At 43.9% G+C, this 12984-nt stretch overlaps 1 protein-coding gene across 1 annotated transcript in view; it reads left to right on the plus strand.

Moving 5' to 3' along the window:
* NALCN (sodium leak channel, non-selective) overlaps positions 1 to 12984 on the plus strand; it is a 272041-nt gene that overhangs the window by 214250 nt on the left and 44807 nt on the right. Inside the window, 5 exon segments of the mRNA XM_061170618.1 lie at positions 789 to 836; positions 838 to 873; positions 8424 to 8525; positions 8939 to 9008; positions 12826 to 12917. Coding sequence (XP_061026601.1) covers positions 789 to 836; positions 838 to 873; positions 8424 to 8525; positions 8939 to 9008; positions 12826 to 12917 — 348 coding nt within the window.

Below are 12984 nucleotides of genomic sequence, written 5' to 3' on the forward strand. Positions count from 1 at the left end.
TAAAGTCAAGCCTGATAGACTTGGCAGCTGGAAGAGTGATGGTGAGTGGGATTTAAATCAAGATCATTGGCTAAGAACAGCTGGTGATCAGGGCAGGGGAGCAGCTGAACAGAAGCTGTAGCTGCTGTCGTGGGCACCACGGGTAGATCAGTGACCGCTGGGGCTGAGACAAGCATAGCATCATCTTCTGCGTGGATTGTAATACCTGCCTGGAACCTTCGGTGTACACATCCCTTTGGCGCTCCATAACTTCGGGGTGGATGAGGGCTTAGCTGGGGGTGGTCCTTCATGGGCTGTAGGCTCAATGAGGGTGTTTCTCTTGGTCCACTGGACTCTTCGAGGGCCCAGTTCTCCCAGCTCTCTCTCCCCAGGGTCTAGGACAGATGAACTGACGTTTGGGCTCTTCTCTGGGATGTGAGCATTTTTCTGAGTCCGTAGCAGGGTTACTAAATTCAAACCCCAGTGAATGGTGTGGGGTCTCAGACATTTTATTTGCTGAATTTGGATAGATGCACTAAAGGCGTGGATTTCCCATGAGGTCACTTTCTTTTTCCCATATGGTATCTACGTATGATAAGACGTAAGGCTTCTTTCATTTTTCAGTCTACAAGAGGTTCTGGTTGTTGGTGTATTTACATGTCTACGTATGAAAACATTTTCATGAAAAACACAAGATTGGAAGGAACTAATTCACTGTTGCTATTGAAGAGCCGTACTCAGGACTGGGCTGACTCACAAAGGAGTGGGATACTTACTGGGGTAAAAACGCAGCTATTCCCTCATCGCAGCAAGAGGCCAGTACAGAGGCGCTCACCTATTAGCATCACTGGGTCCCTGCTTTGGAGGATCACGTTGTCACTTACATGGAGGCAGGTAAGAGCCCCTTCCAGGAAACACTCATTATCTGTTCTCTTACCCAGTTCTACAGCCATAGTTTTACATAATTACCACTAAAGGACTATCTTCCTATTGTCTGTTGATGTGATTACATTATATTAACCACATCTGATAATGCTTGACAAGGTGCAGCTCAAGATTTGAGTAAAATCCCTCAAATTTAGTGTCTGCAAAGCTACACCGCTGTTCCTTTAGATGGTAATTACGTTTAATACCAGATAGTATCATCGTGTAATCTAAGTTTTCTATAACGGATGAAAATAATTTGAAGACTCACAGGCCTCTCTCTTTCGTTACAGAAGGTACAGGCTTTTCCCACACCCTCGTTCTGGAACATTAAGAAAGAAAATGTGGAGGCAGAGAAGAAAGAAACCGAGGACCCCCTGCTGCTGTTTCTATAAACAACTAGTGGTGTTTAAAGGCTAATAAAGCTCCAAGATCTCTCTTAGAACCATCACCTTTGGGCCAATTTTAAAATATTTTAGATGGAGAAATGTCAAGAAAAATAGAGACAGTTTCTTAAGACATGATCCTCTCCCCTCAACCTCCATAAAAGATTTTATATAAATATATGGCTGTCATATAAGGGGCAATTGAAATTCCACAGCACAAAGGCAATGCAGAGAAGAAGAAGAAAAAAAAAGAGTCAATCTTTCATATGTTTTTTTCAAAGCCTTGGCAAGAAACCAGGGGTAATATTTTTGCAACTGGGAATGTGTGTTTGCTGAAGAATATTCCCACATTTGAATCATCCTCAGGGGTCCTAGGCTTGTTTTACTTTCAAAAGTAGAGAGGGCATCACATTAACCCCAGCTGGGAAAAGGAAAATGCCCCACTGTAATTCTCCTCCGGGGAGCGGGGATAAAGGGATTACATATGCCTGCATAATGGGGAATTTCCTCACTCAGACAAGACAAAAGACTTCATTATTTTCCACCAGACACTTGAAGCCTTGTGTCTCCCGGTTCCAGAAGCCAAGAAGGCCGACCAAGTTTGTTTAATTTTAAACCGCTAGATGGAGTTTCTAAGAAACCGGCCTTCCAGGAGTGGCCATTATGAAGAGATAAAGAGAAGATATTGAAGACCTTCATGCCACGACTCTTAGGGTCTTTGCCCTAAGACCAGCGAGACCTTCCCTGAAGATCACAGAGTGTGTCTTCGATACCTGAGCTTTGCTTTTTCTCTAGGCAGCAAAGAAATGAACACTTTCTTCCTGAAAACATATTTCTTTGATCCTTATGTGAGACCAAAAGGCATCTAAATCCTCATGAAAAATTTAAAGTGGCAAAATAGAACTTAATTGAACATTGGAGTAATTTTCCTTCTGGCTAGGTCTATTCCTGAGTAGCTTTAACAATGTGTGCATCTCGTTTCTTATTGGTGCAGTATGAAAAGTGCCAAATTCCTCAGTTATTTACTGAAATAGTAAATAACTACTTAATAGTTATGTAACTATTAAATAGTTATTTACTATTTCAGTTGGCAGTAGATTCCTGTAAGACAAGATGCACAGTGACCCTGTTCCCAGTGACAGATCCAATCTCCTGTTTAAGAGATTGATTTCAGCTCAGCTTCATGCTGGCTTGCAAGTTTCCCTTAATAGCTCTCTCATAGAATATAGCTAAAGATTTATAAACTTCCTACTTGCAAGAAGCAACGTCTGGTTTTTTGTTACCGTTTCAGGGTCTCCTCTGTTATAGGTGTGCAGCCCGCTTCTTGAGTGGTGTAGTATTCTAACTTGAGATCAAATTAAGATTATTTAACTTCCCCTTTCGAAAGCATATTTCAAACACGAAAGCCTATTTCGAAGGCATATTTCTGCTTTGTGATTATTTCCGTGCTTTGTGAGCATGAAGGGATCAAAAAAGAAATGAAGACATTTGATCTTCGCAGAAGATGTCAAGGTTCCTGCGTGTAACTTGAGCGCCTACTGTGTACAAGGTGAAGTAATCAGTGACCAAGCAGAGTGTCGTGGAGCTGTTTGGAGCGCGGCGTGGGCGAGGAGCTGCAGGACCAGTGACAGCGAAGTGGAGGTGAGGCTGGAAGGGCAGGCTGGAAGCAGACCCTACAGGACTTTGCAAGTCAAGCTGAGCTTTTGGTCTTCGTCTTTCTCTGAAGAGCCGTAGGATGCTGAAGATTTTAAGGCAGTGATGATAGCTGTATTCGTTACCTATTGCCATGTTGCAAATACTCCACAACTCAGTAATTTACACAGCACGTGGATAACCTCACAGTTTGAGTCAGGAAGCAGGGCCTGGCGTAGTGGGGTCTCTGGCTCTGGGTCTTTCACAAAGCTGCAGGCATTTTGACGGGAATGGGCAGAACGCCCTGCCCAGCTCGCTTGCACGGTTATGGATGAGCTTGTGTGCCTCCTGGGCTGTCGGATGAATGCTTCATTTCCTCAAGGGCTGTTCAGGGGAGGGCACCCTCACCCCTTTAGGAAGGGGGTCTCTCCATAGCGCAGCTCCCAACAAGGCAGCCTTCGTCCCCAGAGCAAGCGAGAGACTGCGGAAGACGAAAGCACAGTGTCTGGTGACCTCTTCCATCTCTTCTGCCTTATGTTTGTTTAAAGCAAGTCTCCAAGTCCCGCCCACACTAAGGGGCTGCACACGGGCATGGAAACCAGGAGGTGGGGTCATCGGGGGCCATCTGAGAAGCACCCACCGCAATCACACTGTGGATGGTCACTTCAGAAATCACTTTGCTTGGGATAATAATACGTTTGCGGAGACCGCTTAAGAGGCTGTGGCTCTGGTCCAGAGTGTACATCACTGCTGATCTGTCAGAACAGAGAAGACTTCCTTTCCAACACAGATCTGTGTCAAACTTGCTGTTCTGTCCTCCACCCTCTGTGGAATGTTTTAACATCAACCGTGACATAGGACGAGAAAAGAAAGTCAATAATAGCAACTAAACTTCAAATTGAGCGTTTATGTTTCCAAAGCGCTTGCACATTCATAATCCTACTTGATTCCTCCCACTCCCCATGAAGTCAGTAGCAAAGGTTTTATTGTCACCACATCTTACACGTGGGGCACGGAGGCTCGGAGAAGGCATGTCACTTGCCTGAGGTCCCACAGCTGGGAAAAGCTGAGGTCAGAAGTGCATGGTTCTAAACCATGTGTTTTCTCAAATCATCTTCTCCATTTGGTCTCCAGACAGAGGCAGAACTTTCTGTTCGCTTCTGTGCTGCAGGGTGGAGACCAGCAAACCTCTGCGGCTTTGCGACTTTGAACCTGAGACTAGCGAGTTCTAAATCCTGCCCCCATGCTCCCCTCACTTCACTCTCCGTACACCACCATCTCCCCCTTCACATATCCGTTCTGTCCATCCGTCAGCCCGTTCGCGTGCCGGGAACTGCGCTTCTAGGAATATGGGTTTGAGTGACGAAATGGTCCCTGAGAAATGTACAGTCTAATAAGGGAGGTAACTAATGATGGCCAAATGCCACAAGCATTAAACAAGCTCAGTCAATAACGTGCTGCAGGAACACGGAACATCAGACATAATCCTTCCGCGCTTTCACATCGGTAAAATATTTATTTCTCACTTGATGTTACTTATCAGAACCCATTTATATCAAAGTTTGTAATTATATGATGCACGTCAAAACGTGATTTGGTACTTCCTAGTTTGGGTTACAGTTGATGCTTGTGTGTATAATAAAAGTGTATTTCCTTTTAAAAATAATAAAGCAAGCTTTTACCATACTTGCGTGTGAACCTTGGCACATTGTATTAGAGAATATGTAGCCTCTTAGTAGCATCTGATTGTGCCAGATTGAAGTGACTTTTCTCCCAAGTTTATTATTTTCTTAAATAACAAAATATTTTACATTTATCAAAGAATGTGACAATGGCTTATGTATGAGGCTGTTTTATCTATGCAGAAACCTCCTAACGTTGCATCCTTCCTACACCTGCTTCAAAGCCCAGGTGTCCTCAGGGTGGAAGTACTGTGCACCTGCTTTCCCACACCCTTGCCCCCGCCAGCCCCCTCCTACCCCAGATCCATCTCCTTTTATCTGAGTTTCTTCCTTCATCCATAGGGAACTCGTTTTTGACAACTAGTCTCCTTGTATAATATAATTAGATTTTTCCCATATGTTTTCTTTCAGATGGATTTATGTATATGTAGAAAAGTTTTTTCTGTACCATTAGCTGTTTTTGTTGGGGGAGAGGGACTATTACGGACAAATAGCTAGTTATTAACTACAATGGATACCTTGCCTAGAAGAAAATTTTGCCTTTTAATTTTAGTAAGATTCTACCACTGTACTTAAAAGGGGGGGAGCATAAACCTTTAAGAGCCTTTCATAAACTGCCTTTCATGTGCCCCCCTCAAAAAAAAGATTGCCTTCGTCCAATTTGCTATGAATATGACCCTCAGTTTTCAGCAAAGAAACCCTAGCATTTACCTTTAGAGTTTCCTAGTTTGAAAGACACTGGACATCCTCAAAGGAAAGAACGAGATGTCAGAGCATTTGGTCTGAAGAGAGACTCCGCAAGGGGACCGACTGCTAAATGAAGACAGAGACTGTTGGCCTTGGTTTTGGTACCAGATCTGGGGGTGAGGTGCTGGGGTGTGGGTCTGGCACAGGGGATCAGAGAGTCACATTGAGCCTGAGGCTCCAAAGGGGACCATTAACACCCCGGCGAGAGGGTCCCACCTGCCTGATTTCACCCTGCTCAGATCACAGGACACCTTGTTACCCCAGGGAAGGAGGAGGTGAGTCGGCAGCCTCTGCTCAGAGAACAAGAAGATTCTGGCAGAGGCCTCTCGCCCAGGAAATGGAAACCACTGAGGCTGATGCTCTGAAGTCACCTGTTACATATTTTAACTGGCCCAGAGTTAGTGAGCATTTTCTTCTTTTTTTCCCATCAGTATCTAGTTTGAAATTGTTCCAGCAAGCAGTGCTTATAACGTAGAAGGAAGTGGTAGGAAAAGGATAGTAAGGCAAATGGTTCTATATGTTACATTTAAGTGGCTGTCTTAGTCTGGTTAAGCACGGGTGTTCTGACTGTAGGATAGAGCTAAAAAGCCAGCCCCCATCAACCCCGCCCCAGATGAGTGAATCACAGAGAACCTGAAGACTCACATATGGACTGCAAACATTCATGTCACATGTATGGCTGAAACTCCAGCCCATTTGAGTATTATTTTCTGAATTCTCTAGACCCAACAGAAAAGAGAGAGCTGATCTTGAAGCAAAGAGGAAAAGAGGGGTTGCTTTCTCACCCCAACTTCAGCCACGCTATTGGTGGAGGAGATGGAAGAGGAGGTGTCATAGGGTGGGGGTAGGGGGACTTCCAATATGGGTTTGTCTCCATGGAGACCTGCTTGTCTTGTTCAGTCAGAGGAGGGGGTCTCAGGTGTGGTCCCGACTCTTCTCCAGCAAGGATGCCCAGGCATCCTCAGACTGGGCTTTCGGGCAGACACCAGCAGTTTGTTTTTTTTTTAATCACAGGCAGCTTAAAGCCAGTTACATTCTATATACTTCAAGCATAGCAGGGACACCCAACTCAAATGGGTATTTTATAATCAGGTTGTATGTGTTTTGTATTTAAGACCTATAGGTCTCATCTACTTTAGGGAAGAGTCTTGTGACAAAAAGTAAAAATTACTAAGTGGTTAAAAGTCAAGTCTTTTTTTAAATATTGAAGTACAGTTGATTCAAAATGTGTTAGTTTCTGGTGTACAGCACAGTGATTCATATTACATATATACATATATATCTGAATCTTTTTCAGATTCTTTTCCATTATACAATAGTTTATTACAAGATAATGAATATAGTGCCCTGTGCTATACAGTAGGACCTTGTTGTTTATCTATTTTATATATAGTATTTTGTACCTGCTATACAGGGATAAATTAGGAGTTTGGGATTAGCAGATACAAACTACTATATATAAAATTGAAGGTTAAGTCTTGACTGCTTACACAAATGGCAAGGCTCTGCATATCTATACCAGAATAGCACTGTTCTCCAAATAGATTTTTTTCAGAATGCCTTCATGATTTTCAGACCTTTGTCCAAAAAATAATTCATACTGTACATAATATGAGATCATCCTATACCTTTGTCAACTCAGCTGAACTTACAGATGCATCTTCCTCTTCGACCCCATTCCAGTCCTGGAAATAGCACAGTCTCTATATATCACTGCCATAAATCCTTGTTGTTCAATAAAATTTTGACTTGGATTTTATCTCAAAATGGTCCATGTTGCTCATTAAACTAAGAAGAGTGATTTGGGGGCATTATTTCCTGTAATGCATTTACATTTGTTGCACGTGTATGATTTCTCGTAGGTATTTGTCGTAATTATCTTCACTGGCATCAAAACCGTTTTTAAGTACTTGAAAATACACATGATATAAGAGATGCTGTTTTAAGTATGCTGAACAGACATAGATCTTTTTCTCGACGATCTTAACTCTGAGACAGACAGTAATAATATAAGTCAAAGCCAATCTAGAAATGCAATTAAGGAACCATAAATACGAAAGTGTTACGAATGCAGTGACAGAAGTACATGGGTTCCAGTTTGAACACATATGGTGTCATAAAATTTGCATATCACAAAATCATTGCATTTTAAGTCTGTGAGTTTTCTTCAAGATCAAGGCCTTTTCCTCGCTTTATGGATAATGAAACTGAGCCCAAAGATCCCTCAACTGGTTCGTGACAGTGTTGCCTTGGAACACAGGTCTCTTAACCACGGATTTCTTTTCCTTCCACTTGACTACTACATCAAGGGAATTTCTGTCATTTCCAGTTGGAGAGAGCTTCCTGGAGAAGAAATGTTGTTTTCTCTCCAAATCATTCACACCACAGGTGTTGAGTCACCCAATTGTCTTCACTCATTAGCAAATCTGAAATTAACACAAGCCTGGTTTAAAGCGAACATGTTCTAAAAAGTCTTCAGAGCTTTGTGACTACAAAGAAAGTGGCAACTGGTTACCTGTAAGCCACAGGCTTTCAGCTGACGTTTCTCTAGGTATTCATTCCAGCTTTAATTACTTGTCTTTTCTATTAGTTTTTTGCCTCTAACTTTCCCCTTTCCTGGTGTTCTGCAAAATCTCCTTGGAACATATATGCCATCAGCCCGGGAGCCTAGGTGGACAAATCCTTCCCCAAGGGCTTTTATTAGAAACCTCCCTGTCTAAATTGAAAACCAGCATCATGGGTACCTGTGGTTAGGCTGGCCCTACTGCTTACAGAATCCCGGTAGAGGCTCTTCTGTTTGGGGTGGGGGGGTGGGGATGGAATGGGGACACATGGGGAGGGGATTGTTTTCTATTTATTTTCCAGCACCTTTTTGTGGCTATGACCGTTCTGTTTTGAAGGTGTTCCTGACACAGAACCTAAAGCTCATTTACATTACTGGCGATGTGTCATTTGCTGTACTTTGTCTTATCATTGGTATTTCCTTAAGACTAAGAAGAATAATGGGCAGTTATGCATTATGCATCCCAAGGGTACAAATCAGGCATTTATCTGCGGCTCCTTTTCTTTCTAGAGCTTGCACCCGACAGCGCATGCTGAGCGGATCATTTGAGGGGCAGCCAGCCAAGGAAAGGTCAATTCTCAGTGTGCAGCACCACATCCGCCAAGAGCGCAGGTAAATACACTGGAAGACGAGGCTGCAGAGAAACGAAGGAAAGGAGTTTTACAGGAAGCATCTCGGACCCCAGCCCTGGTCAGGAGGCAGGCACGGGTGAAGAGCTGAGTTCTGTTTGCTGATGGCAACAGTAATAAAACTCACAATCAGATTCAAAGAATCCAAACATCTTTCAAAAACCCTTCCCTTGGCGATAGCCAAATTCTCACTTTTAAGATCAGAAGGAAAAATTCTGAATTTTGTTAGATGAGATCAAAGGCAGGTGGATAGACTAAAACTTTTGCTATAAAAAGAAATATTAAGCATTTGTGGTGCTATCAGGAGTTATTTTATTTTGTTTTTATGATGGTCATTGCTTAAAAGTCCAAATTTGGTCTCGAGATGTATTGATCAGTTAGTTGTGATTGTTTTAGGTCACTAAGACACGGATCAAACAGCCAGAGGATCAGCAGGGGGAAATCTCTTGAAACTCTGACTCAAGATGTAAGTTCTAAGCAATGCTTTGGATTTTGGAAGTGTGATTGTGAAAACGTATTTAAATGGTTGCTTAGACAATTCCAGCACCTGGGTTCTTCTGTCACATTGTCACGTCTGCTTAACACTTCATACCAGAAGGGATCAGGAAACTCAGGAAGCAAACTAAATGGCCAGGTACGAAAAAGTGACCATAAACTGTAGAAAAATCTGGACATCCTACAAAGCACATATCTTCGTTTAGATAGTAACACAAAAGTGAAATATCAGACGCATTTGACTGAAATTAAAGACATTTAAAGCATTTTATGGCAATGAATCACATCCGTAACTTTAAATATTTACTAATTTCCAAATACAGGTCCAGTGTCTGTCATTTCAGAGTTAACATACTAGGAAATAAAATTTTATTTCTAGAGGAATTTTTCTGTCAAAGACTGCACAAGATTTCCCAAGAATTTCTTTGCTTTTCAACTCTAGGTCATTCATTTATTCATTAACTGACACAGTAAAATATTTATCAACTACTTACGATGTGCCAGGTCCTGTTCTAAGGGATGAGAAGTAGCAGGGAAACAAGACAAAATCCCTGCCCTGTAGGAGCTTACATTCTAGTAAAAGAGACCAACAATAAGCAAGCCAACAAATATATCAATATAATCCTTTCTGGGTGTGATTTTTATTTAGTTTCCATCATCTCTTCATTCCTGTGGCAGGTTTGCTCTGTACTACAAAGAAAAATCAAATAGTGTAAAGAAATCAAAGGTGGTAAGTAGAGTCACGGATGTAGAAAACAAACTTATGGTTACCGGGGGATAAGGTGGGGGAGGGATAAATTAGGAGATTGAGATTGACATATACACACTACTATATATAAAATAGATAACTAATAAGGACCTACTGTATAACACAGGGAACTCTGCTCAATACTCTAATGGCCTATATGGGAAAGGAATCTTAAGAAAAAAAGAATGGATATATGTGTATGTATAACTGATTCACTTTGCTGTACATGTGAAACTAACACAACATTGTAAATCAACCATACTCCAATAACAATAAAAATAAAAGAAATCAAAGGTGGAGATTTGGGGGCAGGGAACATTAGAAAGGAGGGTGACACCTCTGAATTAGCCCAGAGACCCAAAAACAGTGAAGGAACGAACCATGTGAAATCCCAGGGAAACCAGAGGAGGCAAAAGTCTAACCTATGGGCTAGACTCGCCAGCAGTGAGATCATGATGAGATTACCATGAGAGAGTTGGAAAGGACATACTAAATACTTATCATTAGTGAAGCCCTGATTAAGATATAGGTGTTGAGTCTGGATAACTTGGCTAAGAAAGCAGAGTCTTGAATGTTCAGAGCCAAGGAGGGCATTTGAGAAAGCAAGAGAAAGTTAGCAAGGCTTAGGGTTTTTTGTTTTTGTCTTTTTCACCACTTTACCTCTTATTTCTGAAGAGTTTCTGGAGTTTTCGGCACAGTCCATCTGCTTTCAATCTGCAGAAACTGCTTAGTCAGAGTACCCTCTCCTCATTAAGTGTTTCAGGCGAAACTGAGGATGGAGAAAGTTGGTGATGAGGACCCCTGATATCACCATTAACAATATGCGTGGTTCTAATTGGCACAAACATCTGTTAGCACCATGGCTGTTAAGCCAGAGCGCTGTCTGATGTAATCTACCATACTGTCAACGTGGAATTGTGATCAGATCCAACACATGGCCTGCGTACTTATGATTTGGGGGTCAGGCATATTGCATGGAGACAATTTCTAGATGAAAATTGAGAGGCAACACTAGTTCAAAGAGCTTTCCTTCAGTTTCCTTCAGCTTTCCTTCAGAGATTCAACAGAAATGTGTGGTCTACTTAAGCATCAAATTAGAACATGGCTTTGAAAATGTGTGTTTAAAAATACACAACAAAAGGCCCTATTTGAATAGTCTCCATTCCAGAGGCTTAATTCTTCTTCAAAGACTTTTTATTGTGTTTTCTACATAGACATATAACAAAAATCCATACCCCGTCTTCTCCATAGCAAAAGGTCATAGGGTTCTGCTAATTTCATAAGAGATCTCTCCTAGCGTCTTTTCCTCCAGAATAGAAGCCATTTAAAATAGGGAGCTTTATCTTTGTCACTTATTCCAAATGATAGAAGGTACAGATCATTACATCCAAGGAATGCTTTTCTATAAAATCAATCCAGTTAGTTGAACAATGGTTCTCCATCTTCTATGGTAGCGGTCCCCAACCTTTCTGGCACCAGGGATGGGTTTCATGGAAGACAATTTTTCCACGGACCAGGGGTGGGGGTGGGGGGGATGCTTCAGGCGGTGATGTGGGCGATGGGGAGCGATGGGGAGTGGTGGGGAGCCGTGGGGAGCGATGGGGAGCCGTGGGGAGCCGTGGGGAGCCGTGGGGAGCCATGGGGAGCCATGGGGAGCCATGGGGAGTGATGCGGGCGATGGGGAGCCATGGGGAGCGATGGGGAGCCATGGGGAGCCATGGGGAGCCGTGGGGAGCCATGGGGAGCGATGGGGAGCCGTGGGGAGCCATGGGGAGCCGTGGGGAGCTATGGGGAGCGATTGGGAGCGATGGGGAGCCGTGGGGAGCGATGGGGAGCGATGCGGGCCATGGGGAGCGATGGGGAGCCATGGGGAGCCATGGGGAGCGATGGGAAGCGATGGGGAGCCATGGGGAGCGATGGGGAGCCATGGGGAGCAATGGGGAGCGATGGGGAGCGATGGGGAGCCGTGGGGAGCGATGGAGAGCCATGGGGAGCCATGGGGAGCCATGGGGAGCGATGGGGAACGATGGGGAGTGATGGGGAGCCATGGGGAGCGGTGGGGAGCGGTGGGGAGCCGTGGGGAGCCATGGGGAGCGATGGGGAGCGGCAGATGAAGTTTCGCTCGCTTCCCGCCACTCACCTCCTGCTGTGCAGCCCGGTTCCTAACAGGCCCCCAACCGGTACCAGTTCTGTGGCCTGCGGGTTGGGGACTCCTGTTCTATGGAGTAGAAACCAGAGTCAAGATCCTAATGATCCACCTTCTGCCATCCTGCTGGCCTCAGCTCTTGCTATTCTCTGTCCTGTCCTCCACCCACCCTGCGTCCTGGCTGTTCCACCTGTGAACACACAGACCCGCCCCTCCCCGGAAGCACACATTTCTCCAAATGTCCAGCGACCTGCATCCTCCTAGTCTTTGCTCAAAGAACAGCTCCTTAACGAGGCCTGCTATGACCTCCTGCTCTCTGTCCTGTATCCCAGGGGTCCGCAACACCCGTCCTCGGCCTGTCGCCCAGCAGGAGGTGAGCGGCGGGCGAGCGAGCGAAGCTTCATGTGCCGCTCCCCATCTCTCCCTGTCGCTTGCGTTACCGCCTGAAGCATCCCCCGGGTCTGTGGGAAAATTGTCTTCCACGAAACCGGTCCCTGGTGCCAAAAAGTTTGAGGACCGCTGCTCTATCCCCCTCTGTTTTTAACCAGAGCACTAAACCTCTTCTAACATTCTTATTTATTTTGATTTCATTTTTAATCTGTCTCCCCTGATGAGAACATTAGCCCCACAAGAGCAGGGATTTTGTCATTTTTTCCCCTTTTGCCGTATCCACAGCACTACAACAGGGCATAGCACATAATAGGTTCTCAATAAATGTTTTCACTGGAAAAAAAAATACCCTTTTGAGGAAAAAAAATGTCCTTGCTAAGATGACTGTGGCCATTCAAATATTTAGAAAGATATTTATTTCCTTTTTTTTTAATGGTCATCTTCGGAGGAGGACTGTCAGAAAAATCTCCCACGTTGATGTGTCCCCTTTCATTTTATTTCTAGCATTCCAATACAGTGAGATATAGAAATGCACAAAGAGAAGACAGTGAAATAAAGATGATCCAGGAGAAAAAGGAGCAAGCAGAAATGAAAAGGTATGGGCGGGGCGGTGTTTTGAGGCTCTTGTTTGGGGAAGGCAGACGTGCCCTTAGCCTAACTCTC

The sequence above is a fragment of the Eubalaena glacialis genome, chromosome 16, assembly GCF_028564815.1.
Source record: "Eubalaena glacialis isolate mEubGla1 chromosome 16, mEubGla1.1.hap2.+ XY, whole genome shotgun sequence".
In the NCBI taxonomy this organism is placed as follows: Eukaryota; Metazoa; Chordata; class Mammalia; order Artiodactyla; family Balaenidae; genus Eubalaena; species Eubalaena glacialis.